Below are 14809 nucleotides of genomic sequence, written 5' to 3'. Positions count from 1 at the left end.
GGTACACCTAAGCTCTATTCAAGCTAACTGTTTAAAATATACCAAGGTCACCATCAGTTAAATTTCGAAAGTGTTTCCAGTCTTAATGAAAACAAAATAGATATTTACTTTTTCTCTGCTGATTGTATGTTTCATGTAGATGCTTTAGTATTTAAACGATATCCTAATGCTACAGGTAAAATACAACACCAAATAGACTCTTAATCAGACTGTTATACAGCATACCATTAGCATATTTGTCACAGTTTACATTATTTTTACGTCAGTGTGTAATGTTAACTAATGATTGACACGATGTATGTCTCTCTCGTGAATAGATTTCCAAGCTATGATCATTTGATGGCATTTTGGTTTTTGATTGAGCCTTGCATCTATAAAATGATCCGGGTTTCAAGAGCCAAGTCAGCTGCCAATAGCAACGAAGAAGTGTTGACACCTGCACGCACATCAATGGTAGGTTATGGGTTTGTTGGTAGTTAGAACTAAAGGTGTAATGTTAATGTATTTATGTACAATAACATTACATTATGTATAATAGCATACATACACAGGTGTATATATGCTAAAGGACTCAGCATCCTTTACATACATATACCTGTGTACTACAGGACCTCATTGTTTACCCCATGGTACAGTATGGTATGCATAACCATTACAAAACAAGAAAAGCATAATTTTACTAGTTCATAGCTTAAGGAGTAACATTTTCCCTTTTGTTTTCACCTTCCAGAGGCAGCTGCTACAGCCAATTGACGAGTTCTTTCTTTTCCTGGTTTTCCTGTCAGTTGGTTTGAAGGAGAGGGACCTGGCACACCGATTTAACATACACCAGTCCACAGTGAGCCGCATTATTGCAACATGGACAAATTTTCTTGCCACTGCACTGGGGTCTCAATGCATCTGGCTTACACGTGAAGAAGTGCAAGCTTACCTCCCTGAGGAATTCAAAGATTTCTCAGACACCCAGATGATCCTTGACTGTACAGAGCTGAGGTGTCAGACACCATCCTCACCACTTCTCCAAAGTGAAATGTACTCTTCGTACAAATCCCACTGTACGATGAAAGCCCTGGTTGGCACAGCTCCACATGGTCCAGTGACATTCATTTCTAATCTGTATGCTGGTTCGGTTAGTGACAAGGAACTATTCAAACAATCAGGCATTGCTGAGAAGTTGACTGAAGACATGGCAGTGATGGTAGATAAGGGCTTCCTAATCACCGATTGTTGTTAATGCAAAGTGTACTGCCCACCTTTTCTATCTAAGCAGAAGCAGATGCCAGCATACCAGGTTAAGGAGACGCAGGCCATAGCCAGACTCAGGGTACATGTGGAGCAAGTCATTAGGAGGATAAAACAGAACAAACTTTTTGATAGCATTATTACCATGTCACATGTTTACAATATCAACCAAATGTTTGCAGTAGCATGCATGCTGTCAAATTACCAGAACACAGCATTAGTTAAAAAATGGGTTAAGTGAGACAAGATGGACTTTTCCCAAGACACCAGTGCCAGTGCAAGTAACTTATGGAAAATGACCTGCAGCTGAGACCACTACAGTTGCATTTCTTCCTTGACAAAACTTGATTACAGAACTGGTACTTGAGTGCTGATAGTTGAGTTCCAGTTATTGATAATTCTAATTCATTGCAAATGTTGAATGTTAATAATACTGTTTAATTATACTACTATATTACTATTCATATTCAACAAAATTGTTTATCAAAATTATAAAGTAAATCACTAAATCGTTTTAAAATCATAAGTGACATTGTGCTTTTGGAACATCCAAAATACCATTTGTCATTTTCTTCATTCAGTTGTGTTATTGTCTAAATGTATGTCAGTATGCTAGGCATGGATTTTTAAATACTTACCATGTAAATAAGTTCTGCACAAATTCAATGTTTTAATGTGTGTTTTTAAAAAAATGAAATTGATGCCATTGCTTAAATAACAGTTTATTGATTTCACATAAAAGTAACATGTAACAACAAAAAATTCATGAAATACATTGCAAATAAAACATCAGTTATTTTGTTCCAGCCAGCCTGAAGGATCTGTTTTCCTTTTTGCTATGTTTTCACTGTTCATTTTTCCAAACACAGGTATCTTGGCATATATATGTAAAAAAAGAAGTAGTCAGCCTTTTCTCTGATTGCAATGTGCACATCTATATCCATGTATATTCTTTGCACTAGGTAGCCCTCTTGTGCCCACACAACAAAGTCACACCACTGCATCCCACTGATGAGCAGTTGTCCTTGCACTTGCCAGTAATATGCATGGCTCTTTTTTAGTTTAGGGGTACCACATTCCATCTGCACATATTTGGAGTCAATAAAGTTTTGTACATTGGGACATTTGAATTCGACGAGGCCAAACTGGGGGTATTCATTGGGGTCAAAAACAACACCATCAGGAGATGCAACAAGCCAGGGGGCAATGGGGTGAATGACCAGACCACAGGGTGAGTAGTTAACATTCATTAGCCTACTATACTCTGCTGCTATTGCAGGCTCCATCTCAGTTCCTCTCCTCATGTCTGCTGTCTGCCTTGTTCCCTTCAATATACGCTCTGCTAGTGACTCTGCCGAGCTCTGGCCTCTGATGTGACACACCTCCCGAAACTTAGAGGCAGTCACTCTGGGCCTGCGGAGCTGATGCCACTCAGATGAAGAGCTTTGCTCACGTGTAGCTTCCTCTATTTTGTGAGCCATTTCCAGAGTTACAGACAAGCTTTTCAGATGCAGAAGCTCTTCTTCTGAGCACACAAACACACAATCTGATGGCAAGATGTCATACCCCTCCAGAGGCAAGTGCGGTGTTGGTGGTGCATCACGGTGTAGTGTGATGTACCGGGTTGTCAAAACCGGCTGCTGATATGACAGAACACTGCCCTCCTGCACCAGCCCAAAAGCACTTTCCACAAGGGGCTTGTCAGGTCTCATGTTCATTGTGGTCACAAGTGGCCTGTCCTCAATATTAAATTTTGCATATGCTTCCTCCGTTATTCTGAACAAGCAAGGATCTGGTAACGGACCCACCATGCCTCTGTAGAAGCCACTCCTAAAGAAAACATCAATGACAATAATGCAAGGAAGAAGGTTATTATACTGAACAACAACTAAACTAAAAACTAAAAGGTGTAAAACAGTGGTGCGTAAGTTAGAGACTGGGATGTATATGTACATGACTGAGTTAGCCGTCTTCAGAAAGTGTAATGTTGTATGTAAATTAATGCCTATTCTGACACATGTATGTATGAACAAATAGCAACATGCATTTGTAACACAGGAAACCAAATTTTACAAATCTAATTTGGTACCGGCTTAGTGAAGTTCATGGAGTTGATGGGTCCTGGCTTCACACCCTAACAGAAGACACATTTACTATGGATGGTGTTGCTGTTCATATGTAAACATGGACTGATTCAAAAACTTTAACCTCATTTAAATTACCACTGTCCGTGGCTTGTCCCATTGCTGTTCAGATTCCGTGCAGCTATGCACAGGGGGGACAACCGGCACTCTGAGTAGAGAATTTAGAAATGTAATTATTGTCAAGAGTGAAAAAGCACTGATAGTGTAATCTACAGCTGTGGCCAAACGTTTAGAGAATGAGAAGTGTTGTTTATTTACAAAGTTTGCTGTTTCAGTGATAGTTGTATATCATATCATATCACTTCAAACAGAGGTGATCCAGTAATGCTGCACTAATGAATTAGACTAACTATTCACTTTAGCTCAAGTTATTAAGTTAGCTAAAGAGTTGGGATGCTGTGTAAGACATAAATAAAGCTCAAATACAAAGGTTTGGACAGCGTTTTGCATGTTTCCCTACTGTAGGGGTCTCTGCAAGCATACAGGGCTCTGACAGGGTACAAGATGACAACTTTGGAATTCTACTAGAAACAGTCGATCATATTTGTTTGTCAAAGCTAAATCCAGGGCAAACTAGGCTAAATTAGCGTTTTTAGCTAACAGCTACAATAAGCATAAAAGTTACTGTACGGCTATCAATTGTTAACATGACGCTTGTTCTTATACATGTAATACATTTATTAACAACCTGAGAGTTTATCCGCTGGTCATTCGACATGACGAATGACTTCTGAAGTCTTAATTCAGCTCAAGACGCTGTAGATTCTCGTCAGTAACACTTTCGGTCCGCTAGTAAAACATAGTTCTATTAATCTGCGCTTGAACCGGAACCGAATGTAAGTCCCAAAAAACTGAATTTTGGAACTGAAATTGAATTGTAGAACTGAAACTGAATGGTGAGAGTGAAACTGAAATTATTCGAGAGCTGAATTTTTAAAGGATAAAATGCAGTTTCAAAGCAAATGAATTTATTTTCAATATATAAAATTCAATTTCAATCTAGTGATGATCATTTTCAAACCATAAATTCAATTTGAAATTAGACTAATTCAAATTCAGTTTTCAAAAGCATTTATTCAAGTTACAATTCAGATTCAATCTGAGCTATTCAAATTCAAATTTAACTTATTCAAATTCAGTTTCTGATGGCACAGATTTCTGCCCATATAAATCTAAGAAGCAGTTGAGCAGTAAGACAAAGTTGTTTCACTGTTTGATCACAAACAGCCAAAGACAATTTTCAGGATTAGTCAAAGATCACTGGATAAGATGGATGGATACAATCATTTTAATCATTTGATGTTTTTTTTAATTTCTTGGTTTCTCTTCAATAATGTTTCATATACAATACAAATCATATTTCCTACTTGTACTTTATTCATATGATTTACTCTGTCTGTAATATAACAGGTGACAATCAAAGATGATCATTTGTTAAGTGGCACTGTGAAGTAAACTCACAGGAAAGACACAACTTCATTATACTGCTAACACAAGCATCTGCACATACAGCATGGTATCGCTAAGCTAGCCAAGAACCCAGAGTGATGCTAAAATGAGCGTATGCCAGCCCAGCAGCCAGACCCTTTAAATCAGCATCAGAATTGAGTTTGTTTCTACACAAAGAATGTGTATTGGTGTCATGATGCAAAAGAAAGTGGTACAGAAATAGAATAGTCTGTTTTTCAGCTTTTCTTTTTGACCAGTAGGCAACAAGTGAAGTGTCTTGCCCAAGGACACAACAACCGAGACTATCAGAGCCAGGGCTCGAACCAGCAAAGGGATTGCTCCAGACCCTGGCAAGATTAAATGTATTCAAGAATGGCCTATTCCAACTACTGTGAAACAGTTACAATTATTTCTGGGTTTGGCAGGATATTATTGAGGATTTGTGAAAGATTTTGAAAGAATTGCCCAACCATTAAATCAAATATTACAGGGTGGGCCATTTATATGGATACACTGTAATAACATGGGAATGGTTGGTGATATTAAAGTCCTGTTTGTGGCACATTAGTATATGTGAGGGGGCAAACTCCTCAAGATGGGTGGTGACCATGGTGGCCATTTAGAAGTCGGCCATCTTGGATACAACTTTTGTTTTTTCAATAGGAAGATGGCCATGTGACACATCAAACTTATTGGTAATGTCACAAGAAAAACAATGGTGTGCTTGGTTTCAACGTAACTTTATCCTTTCATGAGTTATTTACAAGTTACTCTTTGTACACAGCCATTGACATGTCGAAGAGGTTAACACGTGAGGAGCGGATTGAAATCGTGTTGATATCTGGTGAACGCAGTAACCGGGTCATTGCAGCAGATTTCAATGCAAGACACCCTACGAGACCACCCATCTCCCATGCTACAGTTAGCAAACTGCTTGCTAAGTTTCATGAAACTGGTTCAGTGTTGGATTTGCCAAAATGTGGACGCAAGAAAACTGTCACTAATGAAGAAACATCAGTGGCTGTCCTGGCTTCATTCAGCAAGAGCCCACAGCGTAGCACTCGCCGCATGTCACTGGAGAGTGGCATTAGTCGAACATCCCTTCGGCGGATATTAGCTACTCACAAATGGCACCCTTACAAACTCCAGCTACTGCAGCATCTCAACGAGGATGACCCAGATTGGCGCACAGAATTTGTAGAATGGGCAACACAAAAATTGGAACAGGACCCTCAGTTCACGCAGAAGATTTTGTTCAGTGATGAGGCAAACTTTTATGTGAATGTTGAAGTTAACAAACAAAACCACCGCTATTGGTCTGACACTAACACACACTAGATGGATCCCTCCAAGACTGTTTGAACAACAAAAGTGATGGTTTGGTGTGGTATATGGGGTACAACGATAGTGGGTCCATTCTTCATCAATGGAAACCTCAAGGCCACTGGATATTTGAAATTGCTTCATGATGATGTGTTTCCCTCTTTATGCACTGAAGCTGGCACGTTCCCTGAGTTTTTCCAGCAAGATGGTGCACCACCACATTATGGGCACCAGGTCCGAGCATTCCTAGATGAACAGATGAAAGTGGATTGGTTGTCGTGGGCCAGTTGAATGGCCCCCAAGGTCTCCCGATCTGACCCCCTTAGACTTTTATCTTTGGGGTCATCTGAAGGCAATTGTCTATGGTGTGAAGACACGAGATTTCCAGCACCTGAAACTACGGACACTGGATGCCTGTGCTGGCATTTCTCCTGCGGTGTTGCTATCAGTGTGTGAAGAGTGGGAGAAGAGGGTTGCATTGACAATCCAACACAATGGGCAGCACATTGAACACATTTTATAAGTGGTCAGAAACTTGTAAATAACTCATGAAAGGATAAAGTTACGTTGAAACCAAGCACACCATTGTTTTTCTTGTGACATTGCCAATAAGTCTGATGTGTCACATGGCCCTCTTCCTATTGGAAAAACAAAAGTTGTATCCAAGATGGCCGACTTCTAAATGGCCACCATGGTCACCACCCATCTTGAGGAGTTTGCCCCCTCACATATACTAATGTGCCACAAACAGGACTTTAATATCACCAACCATTCCCATTTTATCATGGTGTATCCATATAAATGGCTCACCTTGTAGTTGGAGCATCACAAAATTCTAAGAGGAAAGATACTCCCTTGTCCACTAAGTGGAACTCTACATGTGACACAGCCTTTAGTGCTTTAAAAATGTCTCTAACATCTGCACCAGTGTTGGCCTTTGCTGATTTTAATCCACCCTTCATCTTGTACACAGATGCCAGCAACCAGGGCTTAGAAACGGTATTTGCACAAGTTCAGGATGGAAAAGAGAGAGTAATTGCTTTTGCTAGTAGAGGTTTGAGCCCTGCTGAGAAGAATGATAAGAACTATAGCTCTCTCAAACTTGAATTCCTGGCCTTGACCTGGGCAGTAACTAAGAAGTTTGCTGAATATCTGTATTGTGTACCCTTTACAGTTTACACAGACAATAATCCTTTGGTACATTTCAGTTCAGGTAAACTTGGTAGCTTAGAGCAGAGATGGGCAGCACGCCTGGCTAGATTTCAATTTGAGATCAAATATAAGCCAGGGCGTCTGAATCAGAGTGCAGACGCACTATCCAGATATCCATCACATGCAGCATCCGTGGCTACAGAGGGAGAAAGGGAAGAAGTAGAGGTTCCATCCTTTAAACAGGTTGAAGCAAATGTGGTCAAAGCAATGTGTGTTGGCCCAAGCAAGTCTAACCAGGAGAGTTTACAAAATTTAACCTGTGGTGTGCCTCTGTTTCCTGAATGTACACCATCTCAGTGGTCTGCCTTGCAAGAGGAGGACCCAACACTGAGAAGGGTGGCCTGGTAGCTACAGAGGAGCCAGCAGCCAAATAAGTGTGAGAGGCAACAGGAGTCTAAACCTGTTCTATGTCTGGGACTGGGAACGACTGTCACTAAAAGATGGAGTGCTGTGTTGGCATCACATGATATCAAGGAGGTCGATCCAGTAGTTCAACTTTTGGTTCCTGAGGGTGAGAAGTATTCTATATGGCAACTGTATCATGAATATGCAGGACACTGGGCCCCAGAAAAAACAATATCCCTGATTAAAAGAAGATATTTCTGGCCCAAATTAAATGCTAATGTTATAAATTGGTGTTCCCAATGTCAGGTCTGTGTCCTGCGAAAAGCGGCTACTGCGAAACATGCTTTGATTCCCATTAAGACACCTGCACCCATGGAACTGTTGTCTGGTGGTCCAGAAGATCTGTATCATAATGTTTTGGTCATGGTGGATCACTTCAGTAAATTTGCTTGGGCTACAGTTACAAAAGACCAGACTGCAGTAACAACAGCTAAAGCACTTTGGAGCAAGGTAATTCAGCCCTTTGGTGCACCAAGACGACTGCTGTCAGACCAAGGTCCCAACTTTGAATCACAACTGGTGCATGAGCCGTGTGAATTGTATGGCATAAAGAAAGATCATACAACACCCTATCACCCAGCTGGAAATGGGGCCTGTGAACGGCTTAACCGGACTCTTCTGGGGTTGCTGGGCACCTTAGGTGAAGAGAGGAGAAACTGGCGAAATCACCTGCCTGAGATGATTCAGGTATATAACCATACAGTGCACAGTTCTACAGGATATTCACCACATTATTTGATGTTTGGAAGGCATGGATTTCTTCCCCAGGATCGGATGATGGGCCTTACTGAAAATGTGGGCTGCTCCTCTGTGAGCAACTGGGTGCAATGCCATCAGAGACGGCTGCGGTATGCCTTCCAAAAAGCTCAAGAGCATAGAGACTCTGAAATGTCCCGTCAAAAGAAATATTATGACCTGAAAGCAGATGCTCTTCCATTGCTGCCTGTGGAGAGAGTATTGCTACAGGACTTGAGAGCAAGGGGCTGAGGTAAGTTGGCAGATAGGTGGGAGCAGCGACCTTAGGTTGTCATAAAACAACCAGATCCTGATTTGCCGGTGTATGTGATTAGAAAAGAAGGGGGAAATGTTGAGAAAGTGATGCATCGTAAATGAATGAGACCTTGTTTGTTACCTATGCAACAAGATAGGCAGAACTCTAGGAGTGAGGTGGAGACAGCCAGGCAGGAAGGTTTAAAAACTGGAAATACATTGCCACACACTGGTAGATCTCCAGCTGCTCCACCCTGGGTTGGGTTTTGGCTTCCTACAGAAATCCCTCTCGAGGCTGCCCCAGAAGGTGTCGAGACAGGACCCACTGATCAAGAATCCAGACGGTCAACAAGAACGACCAAAGGACTGCCCCCACAGAGATTTGGAGACTAATATTTATAGATTGCATGGTCATTGGGACAGTGACCATTTCAGCAGGGAGGGGTGTAACATGGTAGACTAATGTGCCTGTGTTAATTTAGCTCCATATTATTGTGTGAAGTTGCACTGGGTTGGGAGTGGTTGTGTGTGTGTCACATTTTTTGGTGAGCCAATGGCTGGAATGGGGTTGGACTAATTAGAGGCAGGTGTACTTGATTGCACTGATACACTGGTCTACTTATAGCCCACACTACAAACACTGCTGTGTCATTTTGTCTCTCTGTGCAGGCCAGGGCCTATTATATGCCACAGCCTAAAGGCAGCAGAGTTGCAGAGGCTGGTTTGACCACTGGCTATCTACTTGCAGGGTGGTGGGTCTCAGAGGACAACTGCTAACCCTGTTGAAGTCAACACGTGGAGTGCAACTGGCATTGTGGCATAGCTGGCTCTGGCCTTGGGACTGTGTGTTTTTACTTGATTCATAAATGGGACACTGGACTGTTTTATCTTTTATCTTTTGAGTATTGTGTCAATAAATTATCTTTTAGAATTTTATTGACTGTCATCTTTTTGCCCACGGCTGAAACGGTTGGTCAAACCTGGAATCTGTTTTGGGTGTGTTACAAAATGTTCACCCATTGAAATGATTGCGTTGTGAATTTGAAGTGGTATTCTGCAGAGTCAGTCTTTCTCAAGTCACTGATTCTCAGAGTGGAGTGTCCTTTCTCTCTTTCAAGGAACTGAAAACGATCTGCATGCTGGGAGTCTTTACTAAGGTCCTATAGTAGAAAGTGAGTTCTCAACCAATGACTACGATCAGGTCTGAACCAGAATTTTGACACAACAGGATCTGTGTGATAGTATGTGCAAGAAATGTTCACTGATGAGCCTTTGAAGGCACAGATTCTTCTTTCAGTGTAATTCACTCTGTTGCAGTACTGATTATAGCCACCTGAAAAACAGAATCCTTTTAAGATCGCCATGAAAATACGTTTTGCATACATTTATTGTCTTTGAACAGTCTTGTCCATGTTAAAGATATCTTGCTACAGTACATTAAGGAACAGATGTACATAATAAATATTGCATAAGCGCAATCTGGTATCTGGCATTTGAAAAGTATTGTGTGTATTTACAAAGACAGCACAGAGAAAAGGTTGTGTTTATGAGGTGGGAACACATTTCTATGAGGGTCTTTGTAAAGGCGCAAAATATAGGGAGAATATTCAAATCAAGTACATAAATGTATTGACTAATGTTTGTTACACACAATTTACTGCTGACACACAGAATAAAAGCATGGCTTAATTTTGTGTGCTCACAATTCCCATTTGACTCATTTAGGAAATCTGGCCGTGAAACAGCATCATATCCCGCTGAGACCCTTTGTACTAATATGGGGAAATTGCGTTTTGTCTTAGATTTTATTAAGATAATATTTTATTGATGTGTTGTGCTGTACTGCCCTTACATATTTTTATTACGTTCTGCTTAAAGATGATGTTCAGTTTTGATACTTTTCAGATCCAACTAATCACAAACAGCTCAGAGAAATTTAATATACATCCCAAACAAGGGAGCAAGGAGGACTTACTCCATTATTTGATACAGCAGCTGAAAAATAAGCTGCTGCAGTTTCTGCTCTTTTGCTTTGATATTTTTATATCAATATGATGGATTTGTTTAGTTGTGTATTAAAAGCTAAATGAAAGTCAACACTGAAAGCTAAACAGTGAAAATAATTCCCTTTTTTTTTTATTCCACAGCCTGCATTGAGTTTAATTCATTCATGGCTTTGTTTTCTCTTCTCACTGTAGCCTTGCTGCTCACAATCATTTATTCATTTACTGCAACAAACTCAGACTTTAAAGAGGAACTAAAGGCAACACTCGTGCTCTACCGGAACCTCACCACGTTACACAGGCGGAAGTAAACAAACAAAGGCCTCATTACCGTCCCACGTGTATGTGGCTGATCACAAAGACTGCTGTATTGTGTTGTGTGAGCTGAGTGTGTGAGCTGCCGCAGTAACAATGTCTTCAGTTCAGTATCTGAGAGAGTTTGTCAACGAGCGACTAACTGCTGCTGCTGAACAAATATTCTTGGAGTTTGAAAAAACGATCGTCCAGTATGAGCAAGAGATCGACCGTCAGCGCAGACTGATGGATATCACCTGGAAACCCGAAATAAAGCTGCACAGGACAGGTGAGTCTTACTCTGATGGAGGATCGTAATCACAGCTCTGCGGGACATTTATTATTGTGAGGGCTTTTAGGAGACGTAAGTAAGCAAAATGTATTTATATACCACTTTTGACTAGGGATGGGTACCGGTATCCGGTGCCTTCTGACATAAACGCTAGTAACCAGACCGAAAAGCAGCGCACATTTCGGTGCTTTATTTCGGTGCTTTTTTTTTATTTTTTTTATTGAGATGTCATACACTTTGGATCTAGCCAGTCATTTTACCTTTGCAGGCGTAGTAGGCGGGCCCAGGTACGTACGTTCTTTTAGAGCAGAGCTACAGATTAAAAATGCCCAAGGCGAAGCGGTCAAAGTCTGGCTGTACTTCACAGCAAAAGATGCAAACTCAGCAGCCTGCAACAAGTGCTTTAAGCTGATACTGTGCAAAGGAGGTAACACCTCGAATCTGATGAAACACCTGGCGACGTATAGCATTTTGTTAAAAGCCGAGAAATGCACCGTATTTGATAGCTTGCTGCGAGACCTGTTATCGGACGCGGAGTTAGCAACATCCCCCAAAAACCCGAAGAGTAGAGTCCTGGCCCCTAGCCCTGCCAGTGTTCTTCTCTGAGTGAGAAGCTTAATGTTGTTCGTGTGTAATTTACGTTGAGTAGGCTAACCACGTTATTAAATTAATGCATGTAAGGTGAACTAGCAAACTATGGAACGCCGGGACTGCCATAATGAATGAATTAAATACACCATTAAATAATTAATTAAATGTGGCAATAATTAATTAAAATAGGAAATAATTAATTAAATAAATATTTTTGACACATTTAATTAATTAATTATTGCCACATTTAACTAATTATTTATTTATTTCACATTTTAATTAATTATTGCCACATTTAAATAATTATTTAATGGTGTATTTAATTCATTCATTTTGGCACAGTTGACTCCTTCAGGTCTCACCATGAAATAATTTTATCTGTCAACCTCACCCATCAAACTCAAGCAATGGTTTTGACTCGCTGATCGAGTCAAAACCATTGCTTTGGCCTGGTGGCCATTGTTTTTAGCACACAACAACCGGCATGTGGAAACTAACAGAACTGAACTTTGAAAAACTCTGTTTGTGTGTCACCAAATACCGTTTTAATATTATTTTAGCCAAGAATGTAGTGGTTTAATCCTCAGATATCTGGTCGGTTTGTCAAGATACAGCCTCTTTGCAAAAGTGCTTCGATGATTTCGGAGATGTCTGCCCAGCCCAGTCTCACGGCAAAGCGTGGGATAGACTAGGGCTGCTCAATTAATCGAATTTTAATCTAGATTACGATCTGGGCTTTCAACGATCATTAAAAATGACTGAGCCGATTATTAGCACCTCCCTCGTGCTTTACTCTTGCGCTGCTCCGTGTGGCAAATCGAGCGCACATCTCTGCGTTTCGAACACGCGTCACAACAATTAAGAGGACCCGAGGGAAGCTCGGAAAGCTAAGCAGAAGTTATTTGGTGAGGAGAGGATAATGGCTGCTGAAGAAAGAATGCCGTTGGTTGAAAAGAGGTAAAACGACTTCAGTGGTGTGGAAACATTATGGGTTCGTGGAGTCAGACGTGGATCAAATATTGTGCAGTATTTTGAAGTTCACTAAACATAGATGTTTACATTTTTCATTTATTTTTTATATTGCGAAGATTTCCACTGTAATCAGTATTTTCACACTATTTTATACTATTTTTTGACATCTTTAAAGCCATTATTAATTACATTGCTATTGTTAAATAAATATCGTCAAATAATCGAGATCTCAATTTCAGTGAAAATAATCATGATTATCATTTTTGCCATAATCGAGCAGCCCTAGGATAGATCCGCTCGCCTCGCAAGCAATCGAGCTGTAATTACCACCAACAAAGCGCTGGCCCCGGTATACAGCTGTAATAACCCCCGCTGACACTGACTTCTTTTACCGAGGTTATATTTATCGGGGTTTTATTTCCTGATGTTCTTATGTGTCCTACGTGTTTCAGTCGCCAATTCTGAATTATAACTAACATTAAAAACAGTTTAAGGACGAGAGAGAGCAAATAAATTCGATTAACAGCTGATCTTTGGGTTTTTGTTCAGTAATCAGCGTGACCTGTGTATAAACGCATAAAAGAGATAACGTTGGTGTTTCCATCATGTAGTAACTGCTGGCTTTAACTGTACAAAGGTGGTTCGACACTATGAAACACACACAGACTTCATGATGTTCGGCTAATATTTTTATTGTGAATATTAATCATGAGGTTAAACGGCCCTGTACACCACGGAGCGAGGTCAGCATATCCACGATATCTTCAGCTCTCTGAGTTAACACAGTTTCCCGGCTGACTAATCTAACGGTCATCTACGAATATGTCACGGATCATATCAATATGATTTTACAGAAAATCATCCTTATTACTGCCAACTATTCCAGAGACGTGAAAATCTACAGCATAAAGAGCACAAAAATATAGCAGTCTAACGCAACACTGTAACAGAGATGAACGCGTCAGCAGATTAGAATAACAGTTATACATTTAATAAATCACCAAATTAATACACGCAAGAAACGAGCAAACCTGTTCCGACAATTTGGGTTTGTTCCCTCAGCTGCAGACTCGCTGCTGTTTAAATGTTTGACAGCGAAGATTAGATATAAAAGAAGCGTCAAGCATAGACTCAGTCTGCGTTCACATTTGATATGAGGCCAGCACGTATAGTGGCTGTGTCCTGTTTTAAGATCATATATGTAAAATTGTTGTCTGACCTGCATCGATCCAGCCACTCAGAGTCCGTGGTTACCATGGTTACTGCATAATCAGCTGTAATTTAAACAGCTGGCACAGCTGTTTATGTTTGTCATTGCAAAAGAACTGTCTGAATGGTTATCTGACGTTAACTTGGATAAATTATAGTTAAGGAGTATCACAGATAACGCCCACGGAGCTGTGTGACTGTTCACCACTACGCTGAAATAAGTAGGCTATTACTGAAATACACGTGCTATATCATAAATGTAAGGAGTAAATATTTAAACAAGACATTCTTCAGGCGAAATAAAGACACTCAAGACAGTTTAGATGGTAACAACGTGCGCACGCTGGGTGAGCGCTGCTGTCTCAGGCCCACAACCAGCGTATGTGGCAGTTCTTTATTTATAGCGTTTCAGAGTGTGTGTGTGTGTGTGTGTGTGTGTGTGTGTGTGAAGTTTATGATCTCAGAGTGTGTGTGTGTGATTCTGAAGAATGGGCCCCTCTTTGTATTTGGGAGTGTAGATAAGAACATCCTGCTCTCCCCTTCCTGGGAGTGAAACGGCTCGTAGAGAGCCAGGTACAGAGGAGATGTACTGGGTAAATCATATCTGAGAACACTATGCTTTTTGTCTTTCATTTAAGCTTCACTTCAGTGAAACAGTAAAATCATAAAATACGATTAAATGG

At 40.6% G+C, this 14809-nt stretch overlaps 2 protein-coding genes across 8 annotated transcripts in view; one reads left to right on the top strand and one right to left on the bottom strand.

Moving 5' to 3' along the window:
- Positions 1–2019: 2019 nt before the first annotated feature.
- On the bottom strand, positions 2020–3551 carry LOC120440716. The gene is made up of 3 exons (XM_039613865.1): positions 3465–3551; positions 3332–3376; positions 2020–3072 (listed from the first exon to the last, which is right to left on the bottom strand). The coding sequence occupies exon 3, from the start codon at positions 3051–3053 to the stop codon at positions 2094–2096; it is 960 nt and encodes a 319-aa protein (XP_039469799.1). The 5' UTR covers positions 3054–3072; positions 3332–3376; positions 3465–3551; the 3' UTR covers positions 2020–2093.
- Positions 3552–11062: 7511 nt separating this feature from the next.
- The window catches only part of LOC116315588 (zinc finger protein 665-like), a 57178-nt gene continuing 53431 nt past the window's right edge, over positions 11063–14809 (top strand). For all 7 annotated transcript variants that reach the window (XR_005613518.1, XR_005613517.1, XR_005613516.1 and 4 more), the window contains exon 1: positions 11063–11351. Coding sequence is in view for 4 of the 7 variants with exons in the window: in XM_039614047.1 (XP_039469981.1) it covers positions 11180–11351 (172 nt within the window). In the remaining 3 variants the exon portion in view is untranslated. The remainder of the gene's footprint in view (positions 11352–14809) is intronic.

Source organism: Oreochromis aureus, linkage group 6 (assembly GCF_013358895.1).
Source record: "Oreochromis aureus strain Israel breed Guangdong linkage group 6, ZZ_aureus, whole genome shotgun sequence".
Classification (NCBI taxonomy): Eukaryota; Metazoa; Chordata; class Actinopteri; order Cichliformes; family Cichlidae; genus Oreochromis; species Oreochromis aureus.
Note: the sequence above shows the minus strand (reverse complement) of the source record. Positions and strands in the feature narration are given on the sequence as shown.